The sequence below is a fragment of the Stegostoma tigrinum genome, chromosome 46 (assembly GCF_030684315.1).
Source record: "Stegostoma tigrinum isolate sSteTig4 chromosome 46, sSteTig4.hap1, whole genome shotgun sequence".
NCBI classification, from domain to species: Eukaryota; Metazoa; Chordata; class Chondrichthyes; order Orectolobiformes; family Stegostomatidae; genus Stegostoma; species Stegostoma tigrinum.
The window spans coordinates 11,256,372-11,282,354 of NC_081399.1; the positions used below are offsets into that span (position 1 = coordinate 11,256,372).

A 25,983-nucleotide genomic window follows, 5' to 3' on the forward strand; every position below is an offset into this window, starting at 1 on the left:
TCTCTCTATCCCTCTGTCCCCCTCACTCACTGTCCTAACCCGCTCTCTCTCTGTCCCACTGTCCCCCTCACTCACTGTCCTATCCCCGCTCTCTCTCCCTCTGTCCCCCTCACTCACTGTCCTATCCCCTCTCTCTCTCCCTCTGTCCCCCTCACTCACTGTCCTATCCCCGCTCTCTCTCTCCCTCTGTCCCCCTCACTCACTGTTCTATCCCCGCTCTCTCTCTCAGTCCCACTGTCCCCCTCACTCACTGTCCTATCCCCGCTCTCTCTCTCTCTGTCCCCCTCACTCACTGTCCTATCCCCGCTGTCTCTCTCCCCCTGTCCCCCTCACTCACTGTCCTATCCCCGCTCTCTCTCTCTCTCTCCCTATCCCCGCTCTCTCTCTCTCTCTCCCAATGTCCCCCTCACTCACTGTCCTATCCCCGCTCTCTCTCTCTCCCCCAGTGTCCCCTCACTCACTGTCCTATCCCCGCTCTCTCTCTCTCTCACTGCCCCCCTCACTCACTGTCCTATCCCCGCTCTCTCTCCCACTGTCCCCCTCACTCACTGTCCTATTCCCGCTCTCTCTCTCTCCCACTGTCCCCTCACTCACTGTCCTATCCCCGCTCTCTCTCTCTCCCTCTGTCCCCCTCACTCACTGTCCTATCCCCGCTCTCTCTCTACCTCTCTCCCCCTCACTCACTGTCGTATCCCCGCTCTCTCTCCCTCTGTCCGCCTCACTCACTGTCCTATCCCCGCTCTCTCTCTCTCCCTCTGTCCCCCTCACTCACTGTCCTATCCCCGCTTTCTCTCTCCGCCTATCCCCCTCACTCACTGTCCTATCCCCGCTCTCTCTCTCTCCCACTGTCCCCCTCACTCACTGTCCCATCCCCGCTCTCTCTCTGTCCCCCAGTGTCCCCTCACTGACTGTCCTGTCCCCGCTCTCTCTCTCTCTCAGTGGTCCCCTCACTCACTGTCCTATCCCCGCTCTCTCTCTCTCCCACTGTCCCCCTCACTCACTGTCCTCTCCCCGCTCTCTCTCCCCCTCTGTCCCCTCACTCACGGTCCGATCCCTGCTCTCTCTCTCTCTCCCACTGTCCCCCTCACTCACTGTCCTATCCCCGCTCTCTCTCCCACTGTCCCCCTCACTCACTGTCCTATCCCCGCTCTCTCTCCCACTGTCCCCCTCACTCACTGTCCTATCCCCGCTCTCTCTCCCACTGTCCCCCTCACTCACTGTCCTATCCCCGCTCTCTCTCCCACTGTCCCCCTCACTCACTGTCCTATCCCCGCTCTCTCTCTCCCTCTGTCCCCCTCACTCACTGTCCTATCCCCGCTCTCTCTCTCTGTCCCACTGTCCCCCTCACTCACTGTCCTATCCCCGCTCTCTCTCTCTCTGTCCCCCTCACTCACTGTCGTATCCCCGCTCTCTCTCCCTCTGTCCCCCTCACTCACTGTCCAATCCCCTCTCTCTCTCTCCCTCTGTCCCCCTCACTCACTGTCCTATCCCGGCTCTCTCTCTCCCTCTGTCCCCCTGGCTCACTGTCCTATCCCCGCTCTCTCTCTCTCCCACTGTCCCCCTCACTCACTGTCCTAACCCTGCTCTCTCTCTCTCCCCCAGTGTCCCCTCACTCACTGTCCTATCCCGGCTCTCTCTCTCTCTCACTGTCCCCCTCACTCACTGTCCTATCCCCGCTCTCTCTCCCACTGTCCCCCTCACTCACTGTCCTATCCCCGCTCTCTCTCTCTCCCTCTGTCCCCCTCACTCACTGTCCTAACCCCGCTCTCTCTCTCTGTCCCACTGTCCCCCTCACTCACTGTCCTATCCCCGCTCTCTCTCTCTCCCACTGTCCCACTCACTCACTGTCCTATCCCCGCTCTCTCTCTCTCCCACTGTCCCCTCACTCACTGTTCTATCCCCACTCTCTCTCTCCCCCCCACTGTCCCCCTCACTCACTGCCCTCTCCCCGCTCTCTCTCTCTCTCTCTCTCTCTCTCCAACTGTCCCCCTCACTCACTGTCCTATCCCCGCTCTCTCTCCCACTGTCCCCCTCACTCACTGTCCTATCCCCGCTCTCTCTCTCTCCCTCTGTCCCCCTCACTCACTGTCCTATCCCCGCTCTCTCTCTATCCCTCTGTCCCCCTCACTCACTGTCCTATCCCCGCTCTCTCTCTCCCTCTGTCCCCCTCACTCACTGTCCTATCCCCGCTCTCTCTCTCTGTCCCACTGTCCCCCTCACTCACTGTCCTATCCCCGCTTTCTCTCTCTCCCACTGTCCCCTCACTCACTGTCCTATCCCCGCTCTCTCTCTCTCCCTCTGTCCCCTCACTCACTGTCCTATCCCCGCTCTCTCTCTCACTGTCCCCCTCACTCACTGTCCTATCCCCGCTCTCTCTCTCCCCCACTGTCCCCTCACTCACTGTCCTATCCCCGCTCTCTCTCTCTCCCCCAGTGTCCCCTCACTCACTGTCCTATCCCCGCTCTCTCTCTCTCTCTCTCACTGTCCCCCTCACTCACTGTCCTGTCCCCGCTCTCTCTCTCTCTCCCACTGTCCCCCTCACTCACTGTCCTGTCCCCGCTCTCTCTCTCTCCCACTGTCCCCCTCACTCACTGTCCTATCCTCGCTCTCTCTCTCTGTCCCACTGTCCCCCTCACTCACTTTCCTATCCCCGCTCTCTCTCTCTCTGTCCCCCCCACTCACTGTCGTATCCCCGCTTTCTCTCCCTCTGTCCCCCTCACTCACTGTCCTATCCCCGCCCTCTCTCTCCCTCTGTCCCCCTCACTCACTGTTCTATCCCCGCTCTCTCTCTCTGTCCCACTGTCCCCCTCACTCACTGTCCTATCCCCGCTCTCTCTCTCTCCCACTGTCCCCCTCACTCACTGTCCTATCCCCGCTCTCTCTCTCTCCCCCAGTGTCTCCTCACTCACTGTCCTATCCCCGCTCTCTCACTCTCTCACTGTCCCCCTCACTCACTGTCCTATCCCCGCTCTCTCTCCCACTGTCCCCCTCACTCACTGTCCTGTCCCCGCTCTCTCTCTCTCCCACTCTCCCCCTCACTCACTGTCCTATCCCCGCTCTCTCTCTCTCCCTCTGTCCCCCTCACTCACTGTCCTATCCCCGCTCTCTCTCCCACTGTCCCCCTCACTCACTGTCCTATCACCGCCCTCTCCCCCACTGTCCCCCTTCATCACTGTCCTATCCCCGCTCTCTCTCCCACTGTCCCCCTCACTCACTGTCCTATCCCCGCTCTCTCTCTCTCCCTCTGTCCCCCTCACTCACTGTCCTATCCCCGCTCTCTCTCTCCCCCACTGTCCCCCTCACTCACTGTCCTATCCCCGCTCTCTCTCCCACTGTCCACCTCACTCACTGTCCTATCCCCGCTCTCTCTCTCTCCACTGTCCCCCTCACTCACTGTCCTATCCCCGCTCTCTCTCTCCCTCTGTCCCCCTCACTCATTATCGTATCCCCGCTCTCTCTCCCTCTGTCCCCCTCACTCACTGTCCTATCCCCGCTCTCTCTCCCTCTGTCCCCCTCACTCACTGTCCTATCCCCGCTCTCTCTCTCCCTCTGTCCCCCTCACTCACTGTCCTATCCCCGCACTCTCTCTCTCTGTCCCACTGTCCCCCTCACTCACTGTCCTATCCCCGCTCTCTCTCTCCCCCTGCCCCCCTCACTCACTGTCCTATCCCCGCTCTCTCTCCCACTGTCCCCCTCACTCACTGTCCTATCCCCGCTCTCTCTCCCACTGTCCCCCTCACTCACTGTCCTATCCCCGCTCTCTCTCTCTCTCTCTGTCCCCCTCACTCACTGTCCTGTCCCCGCTCTCTCTCTCCCCCACTGTCCCCCTCACTCACTGTCCTATCCCCGATCTCTCTCCCTCTGTCCCCCTCACTCACTGTCCTATCCCCGCTCTCTCTCTCCCTCTGTCCCCCTCACTCACTGTCCTATCCCCGCTCTCTCTCTATCCCTCTGTCCCCCTCACTCACTGTCCTATCCCCCCTCTCTCTCTCCCTCTGTCCCCCTCACTCACTGTCCTATCCCCGCTCTCTCTCTCTGTCCCACTGTCCCACTCACTCACTGTCCTATCCCCGCTCTCTCTCTCTCGCTGTCCCCCTCACTCACTGTCGTCTCCCCGCTCTCTCTCCCTCTGTCCCCCTCACTCACTGTCCTATCCCCTCTCTCTCTCCCTCTGTCCCCCTCACTCACTGTCCTATCCCCGCTCTCTCTCTCTCCCTCTGTCGCCCTCACTCACTGTCCTATCCCCGCTCTCTCTCTCTCTGTCCCCCTCACTCACTGTCCTGTCCCCGCTCTCTCTCTCCCCCACTGTCCCCCTCACTCACTGTCCTATCCCCGCTCTCTCTCTCTCTGTCCCCCTCACTCACTGTCCTATCCCCGCTCTCTCTCTCCCTCTGTCCCCCTCACTCACTGTCCTATCCCCGCTCTCTCTCTCTCCCCCTATCCCCCTCACTCACTGTCCTATCCCCGCTCTCTCTCTCTCCCACTGTCCCCCTCACTCACTGTCCTATCCCCGCTCTCTCTCTCTCTGTCCCCCTCACTCACTGTCCTATCCCCGCTCTCTCTCTCCCCCACTGTCCCCCTCACTCACTGTCCTATCCCCGCTCTCTCTCTCTCTGTCCCCCTCACTCACTGTCGTATCCCCGATCTCTCTCCCTCTGTCCCCCTCACTCACTGTCCTATCCCCGCTCTCTCTCTCCCTCTGTCCCCCTCACTCACTGTCCTATCCCCGCTCTCTCTCTCTCCCACTGTCCCCCTCACTCACTGTCCTATCCCCGCTCTCTCTCTCTCCCCCAGTGTCCCCTCACTCACTGTCCTATCCCCGCTCTCTCTCTCTCTCTCACTGTCCCCCTCACTCACTGTCCTATCCCCGCTCTCTCTCCCACTGTCCCCCTCACTCACTGTCCTGTCCCCGCTCTCTCTCTCTCCCACTGTCCTCCTCACTCACTGTCCTATCCCCGATCTCTCTCTCTCCCTCTGTCCCCCTCACTCACTGTCGTATCCCCGCTCTCTCTCCCTCTGTCCCCCTCACTCACTGTCCTATCCCCGCTCTCTCTCTCTCTGTCCCCTCACTGACTGTCCTGTCCCCGCTCTCTCTCTCTCCCATTGTCCCCCTCACTCACTGTCCTATCCCCGCTCTCTCTCTCTCCCCCATCCCCCTCACTCACTGTCCTATCCCCGCTCTCTCTCTCTCCCACTGTCCCCCTCACTCACTGTCCTATCCCCGCTCTCTCTCTCTCCCACTGTCCCCCTCACTCACTGTCCTGTCCCCGCTCTCTCTCTCTCCCACTGTCCCCCTCACTCACTGTCCTATCCCCGCTCTCTCTCTCTCCCACTGTCCCCCTCACTCACTGTCCTATGCCCGCTCTCTCTCTCTCCCTCTGTCCCCCTCACTCACTGTCCTTCCCCCGCTCTCTCTCTCCCCCTCTGTCCCCTCACGCACTGTCCTATCCCTGCTCTCTCTCTCTCTCTCCCACTGTCCCCCTCACTCACTGTCCTATCCCCGCTCTCTCTCTCTCCCACTGTCCCCCTCACTCACTGTCCTATCCCCGCTCTCTCTCTCCCACTGTCCCCCTCACTCACTGTCCTATCCCCGCTCTCTCCCCCACTGTCCCCCTCACTCACTGTCCTATCCCCGCTCTCTCTCCCACTGTCCCCCTCACTCACTGTCCTATCCCCGCTCTCTCTCCCACTGTCCCCCTCACTCACTGTCCTATCCCCGCTCTCTCTCTCTCCCACTGTCCCCCTCACTCACTGTCCTATGCCCGCTCTCTCTCTCTCCCTCTGTCCCCCTCACTCACTCTCCTATCCCCGCTCTCTCTCTCAGTCCCACTGTCCCACTCACTCACTGTCCTATCCCCGCTCTCTCTCTCTCTCTCTGTCCCCCTCACACACTGTCGTATCCCCGATCTCTCTCAATCTGTCCCCCTCACTCACTGTCCTATCCCCGCTCTCTCTCTCTGTCCCACTGTCCCACTCACTCACTGTCCTATCACCGCTCTCTCTCTCTCTCTGTCCCCCTCACTCACTGTCGTATCCCCGATCTCTCTCCCTCTGTCCCCCTCACTCACTGTCCAATCCCCGCTCTCTCTCTCCCTCTGTCCCCCTCACTCACTGTCCTATCCCCGCTCTCTCTCTCTGTCCCACTGTCCCACTCACTCACTGTCCAATCCCCGCTCTCTCTCTCTCTCTGTCCCCCTCACTCACTGTCGTATCCCCGCTCTCTCTCCCTCTGTCCCCCTCACTCACTGTCCTATCCCCTCTCTCTCTCCCTCTGTCCCCCTCACTCGCTGTCCTATCCCCGCTCTCTCTCTCCCTCTGTCCCCCTCACTCACTGTCCTATCCCCGCTCTCTCTCTCTGTCCCACTGCCCCCCTCACTCACTGTCCTATCCCCGCTCTCTCTCTCCCCCTGTCCCCCTCACTCACTGTCCTATCCCCGCTCTCTCTCTCTCCCCCTATCCCCCTCACTCACTGTCCTATCCCCGCTCTCTCTCTCTCCCCCAGTGTCCCCTCACTCACTGTCCTATCCCCGCTCTCTCTCTCTCTCACTGTCCCCCTCACTCACTGTCCTATCCCCGCTCTCTCTCCCACTGTCCCCCTCACTCACTGTCCTGTCCCCGCTCTCTCTCTCTCCCACTGTCCCCTCACTCACTGTCCTATCCCCGCTCTCTCTCTCTCCTTCTGTCCCCCTCACTCACTGTCCTATCCCCGCTCTCTCTCTACCTCTGTCCCCCTCACTCACTGTCCTATCCCCGCTCTCACTCTCTCCCTCTGTCGCCCTCACTCACTCTCCTATCCCCACTCTCTCTCTCTCCCACTGTCCCCCTCACTCACTGTCCTATCCCCGCTTTCTCTCTCTCTGTCCCCCTCACTCACTGTCGTTTCCCCGCTCTCTCTCCCTCTGTCCCCCTCACTCACTGTCCTATCCCCTCTCTCTCTCCCCCTCTGTCCCCCTCACTCACTGTCCTATCCCCGCTCTCTCTCCCACTGTCCCCCTCACTCACTGTCCTATCCCCGCTCTCTCTCCCACTGTCCCCCTCACTCACTGTCCTATCCCCGCTCTCTCTCTCTCCCACTGTCCCCCTCACTGTCCTATTCCCGCTCTCTCTCCCACTGTCCCCCTCACTCACTGTCCTGTCCCCGCTCTCTCTCTCCCCCACTGTCCCCCTCACTGTCCTATTCCCGCTCTCTCTCCCACTGTCCCCCTCACTCACTGTCCTGTCCCCGCTCTCTCTCTCCCCCACTGTCCCCCTCACTCACTGTCCTATCCTCGCTCTCTCTCTCACTGTCCCCTTCACTCACTGTCCTATCCCCGCTCTCTCTCTCCCCCACTGTCCCCTCACTCACTGTCCTATCCCCGCTCTCTCTCTCCCCCACTGTCCCCCTCACTCACTGTCCGATCCCCGCTCTCTCTCCCACTGTCCACCTCACTCACTGTCCTATCCCCGCTCTCTCTCTCCACTGTCCCCCTCACTCACTGTCCTGTCCCCGCTCTCTCTCTCCCCCACTGTCCCCCTCACTCACTGTCCTATCCTCGCTCTCTCTCTCACTGTCCCCTTCACTCACTGTCCTATCCCCGCTCTCTCTCTCTCCCTCTGTCCCCCTCACTCACTGTCCTATCCCCGCTCTCTCTCTCCCCCACTGTCCCCCTCACTCACTGTCCTATCCCCGCTCTCTCTCCCACTGTCCACCTCACTCACTGTCCTATTCCCGCTCTCTCTCTCTCCACTGTCCCCCTCACTCACTGTCCTATCCCCGCTCTCTCTCTCCCTCTGTCCCCCTCACTCATTGTCGTATCCCCGCTCTCTCTCCCTCTGTCCCCCTCACTCACTGTCCTATCCCCGCTCTCTCTCCCTCTGTCCCCCTCACTCACTGTCCTATCCCCGCTCTCTCTCTCCCTCTGTCCCCCTCACTCACCGTCCTATCCCCGCTCTCTCTCTCCCTCTGTCCCCCTCACTCACTGTCCTATCCCCGCACTCTCTCTCTCTCTCCCACTGTCCCCCTCACTCACTGTCCTATCCCCGCTCTCTCTCTCCCCCTGCCCCCCTCACTCACTGTCCTATCCCCGCTCTCTCTCTCTCCCCCTATCCCCCGCACTCACTGTCCTATCCCCGCTCTCTCTCTCTCCCACTGTCCCCCTCACTCACTGTCCTATCCCCGCTCTCTCTCTCTCCCACTGTCCCCCTCACTCACTGTCCTATCCCCGCTCTCTCTCTCTCCCACTCTCCCCCTCACTCACTGTCCTATCCCCGCTCTCTCTCCCACTGTCCCCCTCACTCACTGTCCTATCCCCGCTCTCTCTCCCTCTGTCCCCCTCACTCACTGTCCTATCCCCGCTCTCTCTCCCTCTGTCCCCCTCACTCACTGTCCTATCCCCGCTCTCTCTCTCTCCCACTGTCCCCCTCACTCACTGTCCTATCCCCGCTCTCTCTCTCTGTCCCACTGTCCCCCTCACTCACTGTCCTATCCCCGCTCTCTCTCTCTCTGTCCCCCTCACTCACTGTCCTATCCCCGCTCTCTCTCTCCCTCTGTCCCCCTCACTCACTGTCCTATCCCCGCTCTCTCTCTATCCCTCTGTCCCCCTCACTCACTGTCCTATCCCCCCTCTCTCTCTCCCTCTGTCCCCCTCACTCACTGTCCTATCCCCGCTCTCTCTCTCTGTCCCACTGTCCCACTCACTCACTGTCCGATCCCCGCTCTCTCTCTCTCGCTGTCCCCCTCACTCACTGTCGTATCCCCGCTCTCTCTCCCTCTGTCCCCCTCACTCACTGTCCTATCCCCTCTCTCTCTCCCTCTGTCCCCCTCACTCACTGTCCTATCCCCGCTCTCTCTCTCTCCCTCTGTCGCCCTCACTCACTGTCCTATCCCCGCTCTCTCTCTCTCTGTCCCCCTCACTCACTGTCCTGTCCCCGCTCTCTCTCTCCCCCACTGTCCCCCTCACTCACTGTCCTATCCCCGCTCTCTCTCTCTCTGTCCCCCTCACTCACTGTCGTATCCCCGATCTCTCTCCCTCTGTCCCCCTCACTCACTGTCCTATCCCCGCTCTCTCTCTCCCTCTGTCCCCCTCACTCACTGTCCTATCCCCGCTCTCTCTCTCTCCCACTGTCCCCCTCACTCACTGTCCTATCCCCGCTCTCTCTCTCTCCCCCAGTGTCCCCTCACTCACTGTCCTATCCCCGCTCTCTCTCTCTCTCTCACTGTCCCCCTCACTCACTGTCCTATCCCCGCTCTCTCTCCCACTGTCCCCCTCACTCACTGTCCTGTCCCCGCTCTCTCTCTCTCCCACTGTCCTCCTCACTCACTGTCCTATCCCCGATCTCTCTCTCTCCCTCTGTCCCCCTCACTCACTGTCCTATCCCCGCTCTCTCTCTACCTCTGTCCCCCTCACTCACTGTCCTATCCCCGCTCTCTCTCTCTGTCCCACTGTCCCCCTCACTCACTGTCCTCTCCCCGCTCTCTCTCTCTCCCTCTGTCCCCCTCACTCACTGTCCTATCCCCGCTCTCACTCTCTCTGTCCCCCTCACTCACTGTCCTATCCCCGCTCTCTCTCTCTCCCTCTGTCCCCCTCACTCACTGTCCTATCCCCGCTTTCTCTCTTCCCCCATCCCCCTCACTCACTGTCCGATCCCCGCTCTCTCTCTCTCCCCCTGTCCCCCTCACTCACTGTCGTATCCCCGCTCTCTCTCCCTCTGTCCCCCTCACTCACTGTCCTATCCCCGCTCTCTCTCTCTCTGTCCCCTCACTGACTGTCCTGTCCCCGCTCTCTCTCTCTCCCATTGTCCCCCTCACTCACTGTCCTATCCCCGCTCTCTCTCTCTCCCCCATCCCCCTCACTCACTGTCCTATGCCCGCTCTCTCTCTCTCCCTCTGTCCCCCTCACTCACTGTCCTTCCCCCGCTCTCTCTCTCCCCCTCTGTCCCCTCACGCACTGTCCTATCCCCGCTCTCTCTCTCTCCCCCAGTGTCCCCTCACTCACTGTCCTGTCCCCGCTCTCTCTCTCCCCCACTGTCCCCCTCACTCACTGTCCTATCCCCGCTCTCTCTCTCTCTGTCCCCCTCACTCACTGTCGTATCCCCGATCTCTCTCCCTCTGTCCCCCTCACTCACTGTCCTATCCCCGCTCTCTCTCTCCCTCTGTCCCCCTCACTCACTGTCCTATCCCCGCTCTCTCTCTCTCCCCCTATCCCCCTCACTCACTGTCCTATCCCCGCTCTCTCTCTCTCCCACTGTCCCCCTCACTCACTGTCCTATCCCCGCTCTCTCTCTCTCCCCCAGTGTCCCCTCACTCACTGTCCTGTCCCCGCTCTCTCTCTCCCCCACTGTCCCCCTCACTCACTGTCCTATCCCCGCTCTCTCTCTCTCTGTCCCCCTCACTCACTGTCGTATCCCCGATCTCTCTCCCTCTGTCCCCCTCACTCACTGTCCTATCCCCGCTCTCTCTCTCCCTCTGTCCCCCTCACTCACTGTCCTATCCCCGCTCTCTCTCTCTCCCACTGTCCCCCTCACTCACTGTCCTATCCCCGCTCTCTCTCTCTCCCCCAGTGTCCCCTCACTCACTGTCCTATCCCCGCTCTCTCTCTCTCTCTCTCACTGTCCCCCTCACTCACTGTCCTATCCCCGCTCTCTCTCCCACTGTCCCCCTCACTCACTGTCCTGTCCCCGCTCTCTCTCTCTCCCACTGTCCTCCTCACTCACTGTCCTATCCCCGATCTCTCTCTCTCCCTCTGTCCCCCTCACTCACTGTCCTATCCCCGCTCTCTCTCTACCTCTGTCCCCCTCACTCACTGTCCTATCCCCGCTCTCTCTCTCTGTCCCACTGTCCCCCTCACTCACTGTCCTCTCCCCGCTCTCACTCTCTCTGTCCCCCTCACTCACTGTCCTATCCCCGCTCTCTCTCTCTCCCTCTGTCCCCCTCACTCACTGTCCTATCCCCGCTTTCTCTCTTCCCCCATCCCCCTCACTCACTGTCCGATCCCCGCTCTCTCTCTCTCCCCCTGTCCCCCTCACTCACTGTCGTATCCCCGCTCTCTCTCCCTCTGTCCCCCTCACTCACTGTCCTATCCCCGCTCTCTCTCTCTCTGTCCCCTCACTGACTGTCCTGTCCCCGCTCTCTCTCTCTCCCATTGTCCCCCTCACTCACTGTCCTATCCCCGCTCTCTCTCTCTCCCCCATCCCCCTCACTCACTGTCCTATGCCCGCTCTCTCTCTCTCCCTCTGTCCCCCTCACTCACTGTCCTTCCCCCGCTCTCTCTCTCCCCCTCTGTCCCCTCACGCACTGTCCTATCCCTGCTCTCTCTCTCTCTCCCTCTGTCCCCCTCACTCACTGTCCTATCCCCGCACTCTCTCTCTCTGTCCCACTGTCCCCCTCACTCACTGTCCTATCCCCGCTCTCTCTCTCCCCCTGCCCCCCTCACTCACTGTCCTATCCCCGCTCTCTCTCTCTCCCCCTATCCCCCGCACTCACTGTCCTATCCCCGCTCTCTCTCTCTCCCACTGTCCCCCTCACTCACTGTCCTATCCCCGCTCTCTCTCTCTCCCACTGTCCCCCTCACTCACTGTCCTATCCCCGCTCTCTCTCTCTCCCACTCTCCCCCTCACTCACTGTCCTATCCCCGCTCTCTCTCCCACTGTCCCCCTCACTCACTGTCCTATCCCCGCTCTCTCTCCCTCTGTCCCCCTCAGTCACTGTCCTATCCCCGCTCTCTCTCTCTCTGTCCCCCTCACTCACTGTCCTGTCCCCGCTCTCTCTCTCCCCCACTGTCCCCCTCACTCACTGTCCTATCCCCGCTCTCTCTCTCTGTCCCACTGTCCCCCTCACTCACTGTCCTATCCCCGCTCTCTCTCTATCCCTCTGTCCCCCTCACTCACTGTCCTATCCCCCCTCTCTCTCTCCCTCTGTCCCCCTCACTCACTGTCCTATCCCCGCTCTCTCTCTCTGTCCCACTGTCCCACTCACTCACTGTCCGATCCCCGCTCTCTCTCTCTCGCTGTCCCCCTCACTCACTGTCGTATCCCCGCTCTCTCTCCCTCTGTCCCCCTCACTCACTGTCCTATCCCCTCTCTCTCTCCCTCTGTCCCCCTCACTCACTGTCCTATCCCCGCTCTCTCTCTCTCCCTCTGTCGCCCTCACTCACTGTCCTATCCCCGCTCTCTCTCTCTCTGTCCCCCTCACTCACTGTCCTGTCCCCGCTCTCTCTCTCCCCCACTGTCCCCCTCACTCACTGTCCTATCCCCGCTCTCTCTCTCTCTGTCCCCCTCACTCACTGTCGTATCCCCGATCTCTCTCCCTCTGTCCCCCTCACTCACTGTCCTATCCCCGCTCTCTCTCTCCCTCTGTCCCCCTCACTCACTGTCCTATCCCCGCTCTCTCTCTCTCCCCCTATCCCCCTCACTCACTGTCCTATCCCCGCTCTCTCTCTCTCCCACTGTCCCCCTCACTCACTGTCCTATCCCCGCTCTCTCTCTCTCCCCCAGTGTCCCCTCACTCACTGTCCTGTCCCCGCTCTCTCTCTCCCCCACTGTCCCCCTCACTCACTGTCCTATCCCCGCTCTCTCTCTCTCTGTCCCCCTCACTCACTGTCGTATCCCCGATCTCTCTCCCTCTGTCCCCCTCACTCACTGTCCTATCCCCGCTCTCTCTCTCCCTCTGTCCCCCTCACTCACTGTCCTATCCCCGCTCTCTCTCTCTCCCACTGTCCCCCTCACTCACTGTCCTATCCCCGCTCTCTCTCTCTCCCCCAGTGTCCCCTCACTCACTGTCCTATCCCCGCTCTCTCTCTCTCTCTCACTGTCCCCCTCACTCACTGTCCTATCCCCGCTCTCTCTCCCACTGTCCCCCTCACTCACTGTCCTGTCCCCGCTCTCTCTCTCTCCCACTGTCCTCCTCACTCACTGTCCTATCCCCGATCTCTCTCTCTCCCTCTGTCCCCCTCACTCACTGTCCTATCCCCGCTCTCTCTCTACCTCTGTCCCCCTCACTCACTGTCCTATCCCCGCTCTCTCTCTCTGTCCCACTGTCCCCCTCACTCACTGTCCTCTCCCCGCTCTCTCTCTCTCCCTCTGTCCCCCTCACTCACTGTCCTATCCCCGCTCTCATTCTCTCTGTCCCCCTCACTCACTGTCCTATCCCCGCTCTCTCTCTCTCTCCCTCTGTCCCCCTCACTCACTGTCCTATCCCCGCTTTCTCTCTTCCCCCATCCCCCTCACTCACTGTCCGATCCCCGCTCTCTCTCTCTCCCCCTGTCCCCCTCACTCACTGTCGTATCCCCGCTCTCTCTCCCTCTGTCCCCCTCACTCACTGTCCTATCCCCGCTCTCTCTCTCTCTGTCCCCTCACTGACTGTCCTGTCCCCGCTCTCTCTCTCCCTCTGTCCCCCTCACTCACTGTCCTATCCTCGCTCTCTCTCTCTCCCATTGTCCCCCTCACTCACTGTCCTATCCCCGCTCTCTCTCTCTCCCCCATCCCCCTCACTCACTGTCCTATGCCCGCTCTCTCTCTCTCCCTCTGTCCCCCTCACTCACTGTCCTTCCCCCGCTCTCTCTCTCCCCCTCTGTCCCCTCACGCACTGTCCTATCCCTGCTCTCTCTCTCTCTCCCACTGTCCCCCTCACTCACTGTCCTATCCCCGCTCTCTCTCTCTCCCACTGTCCCCCTCACTCACTGTCCTATCCCCGCTCTCTCTCTCTCCCACTGTCCCCCTCACTCACTGTCCTATCCCCGCTCTCTCTCCCACTGTCCCCCTCACTCACTGTCCTATCCCCGCTCTCTCTCCCACTGTCCCCCTCACTCACTGTCCTATCCCCGCACTCTCTCTCTCTGTCCCACTGTCCCCCTCACTCACTGTCCTATCCCCGCTCTCTCTCTCCCCCTGCCCCCCTCTCTCACTGTCCTATCCCCGCTCTCTCTCTCTCCCCCTATCCCCCGCACTCACTGTCCTATCCCCGCTCTCTCTCTCTCCCACTGTCCCCCTCACTCACTGTCCTATCCCCGCTCTCTCTCTCTCCCACTGTCCCCCTCACTCACTGTCCTATCCCCGCTCTCTCTCTCTCCCACTCTCCCCCTCACTCACTGTCCTATCCCCGCTCTCTCTCCCACTGTCCCCCTCACTCACTGTCCTATCCCCGCTCTCTCTCCCTCTGTCCCCCTCACTCACTGTCCTATCCCCGCTCTCTCTCTCCCTCTGTCCCCCTCACTCACTGTCCTATCCCCGCTCTCTCTCTATCCCTCTGTCCCCCTCACTCACTGTCCTATCCCCCCTCTCTCTCTCCCTCTGTCCCCCTCACTCACTGTCCTATCCCCGCTCTCTCTCTCTGTCCCACTGTCCCACTCACTCACTGTCCGATCCCCGCTCTCTCTCTCTCGCTGTCCCCCTCACTCACTGTCGTATCCCCGCTCTCTCTCCCTCTGTCCCCCTCACTCACTGTCCTATCCCCTCTCTCTCTCCCTCTGGCCCCCTCACTCACTGTCCTATCCCCGCTCTCTCTCTCTCCCTCTGTCGCCCTCACTCACTGTCCTATCCCCGCTCTCTCTCTCTCTCTGTCCCCCTCACTCACTGTCCTGTCCCCGCTCTCTCTCTCCCCCACTGTCCCCCTCACTCACTGTCCTATCCCCGCTCTCTCTCTCTCTGTCCCCCTCACTCACTGTCGTATCCCCGATCTCTCTCCCTCTGTCCCCCTCACTCACTGTCCTATCCCCGCTCTCTCTCTCCCTCTGTCCCCCTCACTCACTGTCCTATCCCCGCTCTCTCTCTCTCCCCCTATCCCCCTCACTCACTGTCCTATCCCCGCTCTCTCTCTCTCTCCCACTGTCCCCCTCACTCACTGTCCTATCCCCGCTCTCTCTCTCTCCCCCAGTGTCCCCTCACTCACTGTCCTGTCCCCGCTCTCTCTCTCCCCCACTGTCCCCCTCACTCACTGTCCTATCCCCGCTCTCTCTCCCTCTGTCCCCCTCACTCACTGTCCTATCCCCGCTCTCTCTCTCTCCCACTGTCCCCCTCACTCACTGTCCTATCCCCGCTCTCTCTCTCTCCCCCAGTGTCCCCTCACTCACTGTCCTATCCCCGCTCTCTCTCTCTCTCTCACTGTCCCCCTCACTCACTGTCCTATCCCCGCTCTCTCTCCCACTGTCCCCCTCACTCACTGTCCTGTCCCCGCTCTCTCTCTCTCCCACTGTCCTCCTCACTCACTGTCCTATCCCCGATCTCTCTCTCTCCCTCTGTCCCCCTCACTCACTGTCCTATCCCCGCTCTCTCTCTACCTCTGTCCCCCTCACTCACTGTCCTATCCCCGCTCTCTCTCTCTGTCCCACTGTCCCCCTCACTCACTGTCCTCTCCCCGCTCTCTCTCTCTCCCTCTGTCCCCCTCACTCACTGTCCTATCCCCGCTCTCACTCTCTCTGTCCCCCTCACTCACTGTCCTATCCCCGCTCTCTCTCTCTCTCTCTGTCCCCCTCACTCACTGTCCTATCCCCGCTTTCTCTCTTCCCCCATCCCCCTCACTCACTGTCCGATCCCCGCTCTCTCTCTCTCCCCCTGTCCCCCTCACTCACTGTCGTATCCCCGCTCTCTCTCCCTCTGTCCCCCTCACTCACTGTCCTATCCCCGCTCTCTCTCTCTCTGTCCCCTCACTGACTGTCCTGTCCCCGCTCTCTCTCTCTCCCATTGTCCCCCTCACTCACTGTCCTATCCCCGCTCTCTCTCTCTCCCCCATCCCCCTCACTCACTGTCCTATGCCCGCTCTCTCTCTCTCCCTCTGTCCCCCTCACTCACTGTCCTTCCCCCGCTCTCTCTCTCCCCCTCTGTCCCCTCACGCACTGTCCTATCCCTGCTCTCTCTCTCTCTCCCTCTGTCCCCCTCACTCACTGTCCTATCCCCGCACTCTCTCTCTCTGTCCCACTGTCCCCCTCACTCACTGTCCTATCCCCGCTCTCTCTCTCCCCCTGCCCCCCTCACTCACTGTCCTATCCCCGCTCTCTCTCTCTCCCCCTATCCCCCGCACTCACTGGCCTATCCCCGCTCTCTCTCTCTCCCACTGTCCCCCTCACTCACTGTCCTATCCCCGCTCTCTCTCTCTCCCACTCTCCCCCTCACTCACTGTCCTATCCCCGCTCTCTCTCCCACTGTCCCCCTCACTCACTGTCCTATCCCCGCTCTCTCTCCCTCTGTCCCCCTCACTCACTGTCCTATCCCCGCTCTCTCTCCCTCTGTCCCCCTCACTCACTGTCCTATCCCCGCTCTCTCTCTCTCTGTCCCCCTCACTCACTGTCCTGTCCCCGCTCTCTCTCTCCCCCACAGTCCCCCTCACTCACTGTCCTATCCCCGCTCTCTCTCTCTCCCACTGTCCCCCTCACTCACTGTCCTATCCCCGCTCTCTCTCTCTGTCCCACTGTCCCCCTCACTCACTGTCCTATCCCCGCTCTCTCTCTCTCTGTCCCCCTCACTCACTGTCCTATCCCCGCTCTCTCTCTCCCTCTGTCCCCCTCACTCACTGTCCTATCCCCGCTCTCTCTCTATCCCTCTGTCCCCCTCACTCACTGTCCTATCCCCCCTCTCTCTCTCCCTCTGTCCCCCTCACTCACTGTCCTATCCCCGCTCTCTCTCTCTGTCCCACTGTCCCACTCACTCACTGTCCGATCCCCGCTCTCTCTCTCTCGCTGTCCCCCTCACTCACTGTCGTATCCCCGCTCTCTCTCCCTCTGTCCCCCTCACTCACTGTCCTATCCCCTCTCTCTCTCCCTCTGTCCCCCTCACTCACTGTCCTAACCCCGCTCTCTCTCTCTCCCACTGTCCCCCTCACTCACTGTCCTATCCCCGCTCTCTCTCTCTCCCCCAGTGTCCCCTCACTCACTGTCCTGTCCCCGCTCTCTCTCTCCCCCACTGTCCCCCTCACTCACTGTCCTATCCCCGCTCTCTCTCTCTCTGTCCCCCTCACTCACTGTCGTATCCCCGATCTCTCTCCCTCTGTCCCCCTCACTCACTGTCCTATCCCCGCTCTCTCTCTCCCTCTGTCCCCCTCACTCACTGTCCTATCCCCGCTCTCTCTCTCTCCCACTGTCCCCCTCACTCACTGTCCTATCCCCGCTCTCTCTCTCTCCCCCAGTGTCCCCTCACTCACTGTCCTATCCCCGCTCTCTCTCTCTCTCTCACTGTCCCCCTCACTCACTGTCCTATCCCCGCTCTCTCTCCCACTGTCCCCCTCACTCACTGTCCTGTCCCCGCTCTCTCTCTCTCCCACTGTCCTCCTCACTCACTGTCCTATCCCCGATCTCTCTCTCTCCCTCTGTCCCCCTCACTCACTGTCCTATCCCCGCTCTCTCTCTACCTCTGTCCCCCTCACTCACTGTCCTATCCCCGCTCTCTCTCTCTGTCCCACTGTCCCCCTCACTCACTGTCCTCTCCCCGCTCTCTCTCTCTCCCTCTGTCCCCCTCACTCACTGTCCTATCCCCGCTCTCACTCTCTCTGTCCCCCTCACTCACTGTCCTATCCCCGCTCTCTCTCTCTCCCTCTGTCCCCCTCACTCACTGTCCTATCCCCGCTTTCTCTCTTCCCCCATCCCCCTCACTCACTGTCCGATCCCCGCTCTCTCTCTCTCCCCCTGTCCCCCTCACTCACTGTCGTATCCCCGCTCTCTCTCCCTCTGTCCCCCTCACTCACTGTCCTATCCCCGCTCTCTCTCTCTCTGTCCCCTCACTGACTGTCCTGTCCCCGCTCTCTCTCTCTCCCATTGTCCCCCTCACTCACTGTCCTATCCCCGCTCTCTCTCTCTCCCCCATCCCCCTCACTCACTGTCCTATGCCCGCTCTCTCTCTCTCCCTCTGTCCCCCTCACTCACTGTCCTTCCCCCGCTCTCTCTCTCCCCCTCTGTCCCCTCACGCACTGTCCTATCCCTGCTCTCTCTCTCTCTCCCACTGTCCCCCTCACTCACTGTCCTATCCCCGCTCTCTCTCTCTCCCACTGTCCCCCTCACTCACTGTCCTATCCCCGCTCTCTCTCTCTCCCACTGTCCCCCTCACTCACTGTCCTCTCCCCGCTCTCTCCCCCACTGTCCCCCTCACTCACTGTCCTATCCCCGCTCTCTCTCCCACTGTCCCCCTCACTCACTGTCCTATCCCCGCTCTCTCTCCCACTGTCCCCCTCACTCACTGTCCTATCCCCGCTCTCTCTCTCTCCCACTGTCCCCCTCACTCACTGTCCTATGCCCGCTCTCTCTCTCTCCCTCTGTCCCCCTCACTCACTCTCCTATCCCCGCTCTCTCTCTCAGTCCCACTGTCCCACTCACTCACTGTCCTATCCCCGCTCTCTCTCTCTCTCTGTCCCCCTCACACACTGTCGTATCCCCGATCTCTCTCCCTCTGTCCCCCTCACTCACTGTCCTATCCCCGCTCTCTCTCTCTGTCCCACTGTCCCACTCACTCACTGTCCTATCACCGCTCTCTCTCTCTCTCTGTCCCCCTCACTCACTGTCGTATCCCCGATCTCTCTCCCTCTGTCCCCCTCACTCACTGTCCAATCCCCGCTCTCTCTCTCCCTCTGTCCCCCTCACTCACTGTCCTATCCCCGCTCTCTCTCTCTGTCCCACTGTCCCACTCACTCACTGTCCAATCCCCGCTCTCTCTCTCCCTCTGTCCCCCTTGCTCACTGTCGTATCCCCGCTCTCTCTCCCTCTGTCCCCCTCACTCACTGTCCTATCCCCGCTTTCTCTCTCTCTGTCCCCCTCACTCACTGTCGTTTCCCCGCTCTCTCTCCCTCTGTCCCCCTCACTCACTGTCCTATCCCCTCTCTCTCTCCCCCTCTGTCCCCCTCACTCACTGTCCTATCCCCGCTCTCTCTCTCCCCCTGTCCCCCTCACTCACTGTCCTATCCCCGCTCTCTCTCTCTCCCCCTATCCCCCTCACTCACTGTCCTATCCCCGCTCTCTCTCTCTCCCACTGTCCCCCTCACTCACTGTCCTGTCCCCGCTCTCTCTCTCTCCCTCAGTGTCCCCTCACTCACTGTCCTATCCCCGCTCTCTCTCTCTCTCACTGTCCCCCTCACTCACTGTCCTGTCCCCGCTCTCTCTCTCTCCCACTGTCCCCCTCACTCACTGTCCTATCCCCGCTCTCTCTCTCTCTCCCACTGTCCCCGCACTCACTGTCCTCTCCCCGCTCTCTCTCTCTCCCTCTGTCCCCCTCACTCTCTGTCCTATCCCCGCTCTCTCTCTACCTCTGTCCCCCTCACTCACTGTCCTATCCCCGCTCTCTCTCTCTGTCCCACTGTCCCCCTCACTCACTGTCCTATCCCCGCTCTCTCTCTCCCCCTGTCCCCCTCACTCACTGTCCTGTCCCCGCTCTCTCTCTCTCCCACTGTCCCCCTCACTCACTGTCCTATCCCCGCTCTCTCTCTCTCCCACTGTCCCCCTCACTCACTGTCCTATCCCCGCTCTCTCCCCCACTGTCCCCCTCACTCACTGTCCTATCCCCGCTCTCTCTCCCACTGTCCCCCTCACTCACTGTCCTATCCCCGCTCTCTCTCCCACTGTCCCCCTCACTCACTGTCCTGTCCCCGCTCTCTCTCTCCCCCACTGTCCCCCTCACTCACTGTGCTATCCTCGCTCTCTCTCTCACTGTCCCCTTCACTCACTGTCCTATCCCCGCTCTCTCTCTCCCCCACTGTCCCCTCACTCACTGTCCTATTCCCACTCTCTCTCTCCCCCACTGTCCCCCTCACTCACTGTCCTATCCCCGCTCTCTCTCCCACTGTCCACCTCACTCACTGTCCTATCCCCGCTCTCTCTCTCTCCACTGTCCCCCTCACTCACTGTCCTGTCCCCGCTCTCTCTCTCCCCCACTGTCCCCCTCACTCACTGTCCTATCCTCGCTCTCTCTCTCACTGTCCCCTTCACTCACTGTCCTATCCCCGCTCTCTCTCTCTCCCTCTGTCCCCCTCACTCACTGTCCTATCCCCGCTCTCTCTCTCCCCCACTGTCCCCCTCACTCACTGTCCTATCCCCGCTCTCTCTCCCACTGTCCACCTCACTCACTGTCCTATCCCCGCATTCTCTCTCTCTGTCCCACTGTCCCCCTCACTCACTGTCCTATCCCCGCTCTCTCTCTCCCCCTGCCCCCCTCACTCACTGTCCTATCCCCGCTCTCTCTCTCTCCCCCTATCCCCCGCACTCACTGTCCTATCCCCGCTCTCTCTCTCTCCCACTGTCCCCCTCACTCACTGTCCTATCCCCGCTCTCTCTCTCTCCCACTCTCCCCCTCACTCACTGTCCTATCCCCGCTCTCTCTCCCACTGTCCCCCTCACTCACTGTCCTATCCCCGCTCTCTCTCCCTCTGTCCCCCTCACTCACTGTCCTATCCCCGCTCTCTCTCCCTCTGTCCCCCTCACTCACTGTCCTATCCCCGCTCTCTCTCTCTCTGTCCCCCTCACTCACTGTCCTGTCCCCGCTCTCTCTCTCCCCCACTGTCCCCCTCACTCACTGTCCTATCCCCGCTCTCTCTCTCTCCCACTGTCCCCCTCACTCACTGTCCTATCCCCGCTCTCTCTCTCTGTCCCACTGTCCCCCTCACTCACTGTCCTATCCCCGCTCTCTCTCTCTCTGTCCCCCTCACTCACTGTCCTGTCCCCGCTCTCTCTCTCTCCCACTGTCCCCCTCACTCACTGTCCTATCCCCGCTCTCTCTCTCTCCCTCTGTCCCCCTCACTCACTGTCCTATCCCCGCTCTCTCTCTCTCCCTCTGTCCCCCTCACTCACTGTCCTATCCCCGTTCTCTCTCTCCCTCTGTCCCCCTCACTCACTGTCCTATCCCCGCTCTGTCTCTCTGTCCCACTGTCCCCCTCACTCACTTTCCTATCCCCGCTCTCTCTCCCTCTGTCCCCTCACTCACCGTCCTATCCCCGCTCTCTCTCTCCCCCTCTGTCCCCCTCACTCACTGTCCTATCCCCGCTCTCTCTCTCCCACTGTCCCCTCACTCACTGTCCTATCCCCGCTCTCCCTCTCCCACTGTCCCCCTCACTCTCTGTGCCATCCCCGCTCATGCTTTCTCTCTGTCTCTCTTTCTCTCTCTCTCTCTCTCTCTCCCTCTCCCTCTCTCCCCCTCCCCCTCCCCCTCACTCACCGTCCTATTCCCCACTCTCTCTCTCTCTCTCTCTCCCTCTCCCACTGTCCCCCTCACTCTCTGTGCTATCCCCACTCATGCTTTCTCTCTGTCTCTCTCTCTCTTTCTCTCGCTCTATCTCCCTCTCCCTCCCCCTCCCCCTGACTCACTGCCCTATCCCTGCTCTCTCTCCCACTATCCCCCTCACTCTCTGTGCTATCCCCGCTCATGCTTTCTCTCTGTCTCTGTCTCTCTCTCTCTTTCTCTCTCTCTCTCCCTCTCCCTCCCCCTCACTCACTCTCTTATCCCCACTCTCTCTCTCTCTCTCTCTCCCACTGTCCCCCGAAGTCTGTTATTTAAACACTTTGCACCGTAATTTTATTGTGAAAGTCTGAGTGATGATAAATTCCTGTTGTGTTTGCACGCTGACTGTTTGTTGTTTCAGAGGTGGTGTGTGACCCACTGTCAGATTACAATGTGTGGGGTGTTCTGCAGCCCATCAACAAGTCTCAGACTGTGCCTGCTGACAGACAGTTCGTCCTTGCTGCCTCCAGGGTGAGTAAGTTTGAGGGTGCGGGTCTATTGGGGATAGAGTTTGAGTACAGCCCTGAGCAGGGAACGCAGCAGGGAGCTGAATTGTGAGAAATTTGAATACAGAACGGCTCAGGGATAGGCCCTCGACCCACCATGTCTTCTTAACTCTCTCTCTCTCTCTCTCTCTCTCTCTCCCCCTCTCCCTGTATCCATCCCTTCCCTGTCTCTCTAAACATTGCTCATTTTTCTGTTTCTCCCCTCTCCCCGGTAGCATGTTCCAGGCACCCTCTGTTTTTAAATGAAAAGTTGGTCTGCTCTGAACTCTTTCCCCCTCTCACCTTAAACTTGTGCCGGCTCCATATCCCTTCAAGCTTTTCCTTTTATTCATCCAAATGTCTTTTAAACTTTGTAATAGTTCTCATATCCACCACTTCCTCGGGAAGTGCACTCCACATGCGAACCAACCTCTGTGTAAAAAGAAATTGCCCCCCCCACATGTCTTTTGTTTTAAATCTCTTGCCGTCTCACCTTAAAAATGTGCCCTCTAGACTTGAAATTCCCCATCTTAGAGAAAAGGCAATTGCCATTAATTCTCTCCACATCTTTCTTTCATTATTTTATAAACTTCTTTTTAAATAAAAAAGACCCTGAACTACCTGTTGCCTGCCACTTTAACTCACTGTCCTGCTCCCTGGCCAACATCTGTCTCTGGCTTGCTATGGTGTTCCAGTGAAGCCCAACGCAAGCTGGAGGAACAACACCTCATCTTCCGCTTGGGGACCCTACAGCCCTCCGGACTCAATATTGAGCTCAATAATTTTAGGGCCTAAACTCTCCCATGTCCCAGCCCCCCCACCCCACACTCCAGGCCTAGTTACCACGTAGCCTGCCACTACACACTCCCTGTTGTTGGTCACTAACAGTCCTCATTAACAACTCTTCCCCCTCTCAGCCAGATCATTAGCAACTCCTTTGTCTGTCCAACTGTCTGTCTCTCTCTTTGGGCTCTATCCTATCGCTTACTCCCTACCCCACCCACCTCCCTATTTTCTGGCTATAAACTGACACTCTCCCAGCCACCATCAGTTCTGAGGAAGGGTCACTGGACCCGAAACGTTAACTCTGTTTTCTCCTCCAAGAGATGCTGCCAGACCTGCTGAGCTTTACCAGCAACTTTGTTTTTGTTCCTCTTTCTTTTCTGTTCTTTTTAATTCAAAATGAGAAAATAACTGTGTTCTAACCCGGTGCTCATTGTAAGTATTGTTTACACAGCTGCCGGTTTGAGCAATGTCAGAAGAAGGTGCAAACACATTGGGACCGAGGGAGGGGTGTATATGAATGGAGATTCACCCGGCAACAAGATTGGCCTTTTCCTAGTGATGACAAAGGTGTTTCTGTCTGCCAGTGACTATGATTGGCTCTCAGGTAGTTGAAGGTTCGGGGCTGAGAGGAGGATAGTGACAGGCTGTGAGTTTCCACCAGCTCAGGAGGTCTCTCTGCAATAAAGGCCACTTTAAGCCTGGGTTCTGCTTCCTTCTGTTTCTGCAAGTTATGATTTTTATTTCGTCAGTCAGAATTTTCTAATTGTGACCGAGCCACCCTGTGCCTTCTACACACAAGTCAAAGAGAGACCAGATCAAGAAGCAATGTTCTGGTCGGCGTAAGGAGCATTGAAGAAGATCCTGTAAACAAAGACCATGGTTTCCCCTCTGTCCATAGCACCTGTGCTTTTTTTTCCCCTCCCTCTGTGCTTGCCTGTGTAAGGGCAGGTATATCAGTGGGTTAGAGTTTGAGCTGCTGGAAGTCCATGCCACTAGTTTGTGACCTGCAACTAAAGTGTGATGATGCTGTCTCTTTAAGAGGCTATTTTGTGTTGGTTTGATTTTGGATAGAGGTTGTAAGGCAGAGGCATACAGCTATCTTTTATTCATTTGTGGGATGTGGGCATCGCTGGCTGGCCTGCATTTCTTGTCCATCCCCAGTTGCCCTTGAGAAGGTGGGGGTGAGCTGCCTTTTTGAACTGCTGCAGCCCTCCTGCCATGGGTTGACCCACAACGCTATTAGGGAGGGAATTCCAGGATTTTCACCCAGCAACAGTGAAGGAGCAGCGATCTTGGAGTTTTATTTGAAAGTTGGAACAATGGAAGCAGCCTGGATATGGCCAGCTGTCAGTTGATTTTCAGTTTTTAGCGTTAGTTTTGAGCAGAAGCCTTCGGGCTCAAAGCTTCAGCAAACGTCTCCTGACTGCCACACTCTCTGAATTTTCTCTTGATGTTTTGTTTCTTACCTCCTGGATTGGAGAACTGCATGTGAGAATTTGTTCCTAAATTTGCCTTTTGGCTAAAGGGTGTGTTAATTGGGTGTTACTAAATGGGAGCAGTGAATGAGTATCGGGTACTGTATCTGTTATTCACTTAAGCTTTCCAAAGGTTAATTTACTCTAAATTCCTCTTTCTTTTGTTTGTATTTTAACCGTAGTGTTTAAATCAATTGTGTTTTGCTTAACATCGAGCAGTTTGACCAGGCGCGTCGCATCTCAGCACTTCACATTTACTTTTTAATTCATGAAAAGTTAGGGTGTAGGATATCTTAAAATATTTTGTGGGCGTCTGCTCCGGTCCCATTGCAAGAGTCTATTTGCCTAAAAGAAACACAGATTCAGTCTAAAGCCAGTTTTCTGTGAATGTGGGGCTGAAATGCAAGCAATTGAGGAGATCGAGTATTTCTGTACGTCTTCTGTGGTGCTGCTGGGATTAGTGAGGCTTGTGAGGAGGACCACCTCCCCTCCACCCCCCGCCTCGTTCTCCCAGCTCCCCAGTCATTGCCACCAGCACTAATTCTCCCTGACTCTCTCTACAGCTTGATGCTCGCTCCTTCTTCTGGGGAGTCGCTCCCGGAGCTGACAGCACGGTCTCGGGTTTTATCGCTCTGCTGTCAGCCGCTCAGGCCCTCAGCCAAGTCTCAGATGTCAGGACGCTGCGGAAAAATATCATGTTCCTCTTCTTCCAAGGGGTAAGAACGCTGACTAGACGTGGAGTGATGCTCCGTTTCCCCCCCCACAACTCCCAAACAGTCAGCTGTACCGTGCCCTGCTCCTGTTCCCAGGAACAAGGGAAAGCATGGGATTAGATACAGAGTATATCTCCCTCACGTACCTTCTGTCATCTTGCAGGAAACATTTGACTATATCGGCAGTTCCAAGGTAGTTTACGATATGAAGAAAGGCAACTTTCCCATCCAGCTGGGAAATATTGGCAGTTTTCTGGAGCTTAACCAGGTTTGTGGAGAGCGAGCTGGGTACCATGCTCATTGCTACAGGCAGTGAGCTCCAAGCGTATGTGGGGAGCATGCTGGGTCAGACTGGAGTGTGGTTCCACAGTAAATTACTCCCCTCTGAATTTCAGGTTGGTCAGGGCCATTCGATTTGGGCTCACACTGACCCAGTGTCTCGACAGAATGCCAGCACTGAAGAAGGGGTATGCTTCTGTTGCGTGTGGTCTCTCTCTCTCTCTCGCGCTGTCTGTTTCTTGCTGTCTCGTGCTGGCTAGCTCTCTCACACTGTCTCCCGCGCTCTCTCCCCCGCGCACTCACTTTCTGTCTCTCGCTCTCTGTCTCTCTCCTCTGTGCGCTCGCTCTCTGTCACCCCTGCTCTCTCGCTCTCTGTCTCTCTCACTCTCCACACCGCGCACTCTCTCTCTCTCCCCCACCATGCGCTTGCTCGCTCTGTCTCTGTCTGTCTCCCCACCGCGCGCTCGCTCGCTAGCTGTCTCTTGCACACTGGCTGTCTCTCTCTCTCTCTCGTGCTGGCACACTTTCTCTTTCTGTCTCTCTCTCGCGCATTGGTGTTCTCGTGCTCTGTCTTCTCTTTCACTCTTGCGCTGTCTCTCTCGCTCTCTCTCTCCTCTCGCGCTGTCCCTCTCGCGCTGTCCCTCTCGCGCTGTCCCTCTCGCGCTGTCCCTCTCGCGCTGTCCCTCTCGCGCTGTCCCTCTCGCGCTGTCCCTCTCGCGCTGTCCCTCTCGCGCTGTCCCTGTCGCGCTGTCCCTGTCGCGCTGTCCCTGTCGCGCTGTCCCTGTCGCGCTGTCCCTGTCGCGCTGTCCCTGTCGCGCTGTCCCTGTCGCGCTGTCCCTGTCGCGCTGTCGCTCTCGCTCTCGCTCTCTCTCTCGCTCTTGCTCTCTCGCTCTCTCGCTCTCTCGCTCTCTCGCTCTCTCGCTCTCTCGCTCTCTCGCTCTCGCGCTCTCGCGCTCTCTCGCTCTCTCGCTCTCGCGCTCTCGCGCTCTCGCGCTCTCGCGCTCTCGCGCTCTCTCGCTCTCTCGCTCTCTCGCTCTCTCGCTCTCGCGCTCTCGCGCTCTCGCGCTCTCGCGCTCTCGCGCACTC

The 25,983-nt window shown here is 59.1% G+C and overlaps 1 protein-coding gene across 1 annotated transcript in view; it reads left to right on the forward strand.

Moving 5' to 3' along the window:
• The window catches only part of ncstn (nicastrin), a 76,534-nt gene that overhangs the window by 41,874 nt on the left and 8,677 nt on the right, over positions 1 to 25,983 (forward strand). The window contains exons 4-7 of the mRNA XM_059642840.1: positions 21,521 to 21,630; positions 24,469 to 24,621; positions 24,782 to 24,886; positions 25,014 to 25,085. Of these exons, the coding sequence (XP_059498823.1) occupies positions 21,521 to 21,630; positions 24,469 to 24,621; positions 24,782 to 24,886; positions 25,014 to 25,085 (440 nt within the window). The remainder of the gene's footprint in view (positions 1 to 21,520; positions 21,631 to 24,468; positions 24,622 to 24,781; positions 24,887 to 25,013; positions 25,086 to 25,983) is intronic.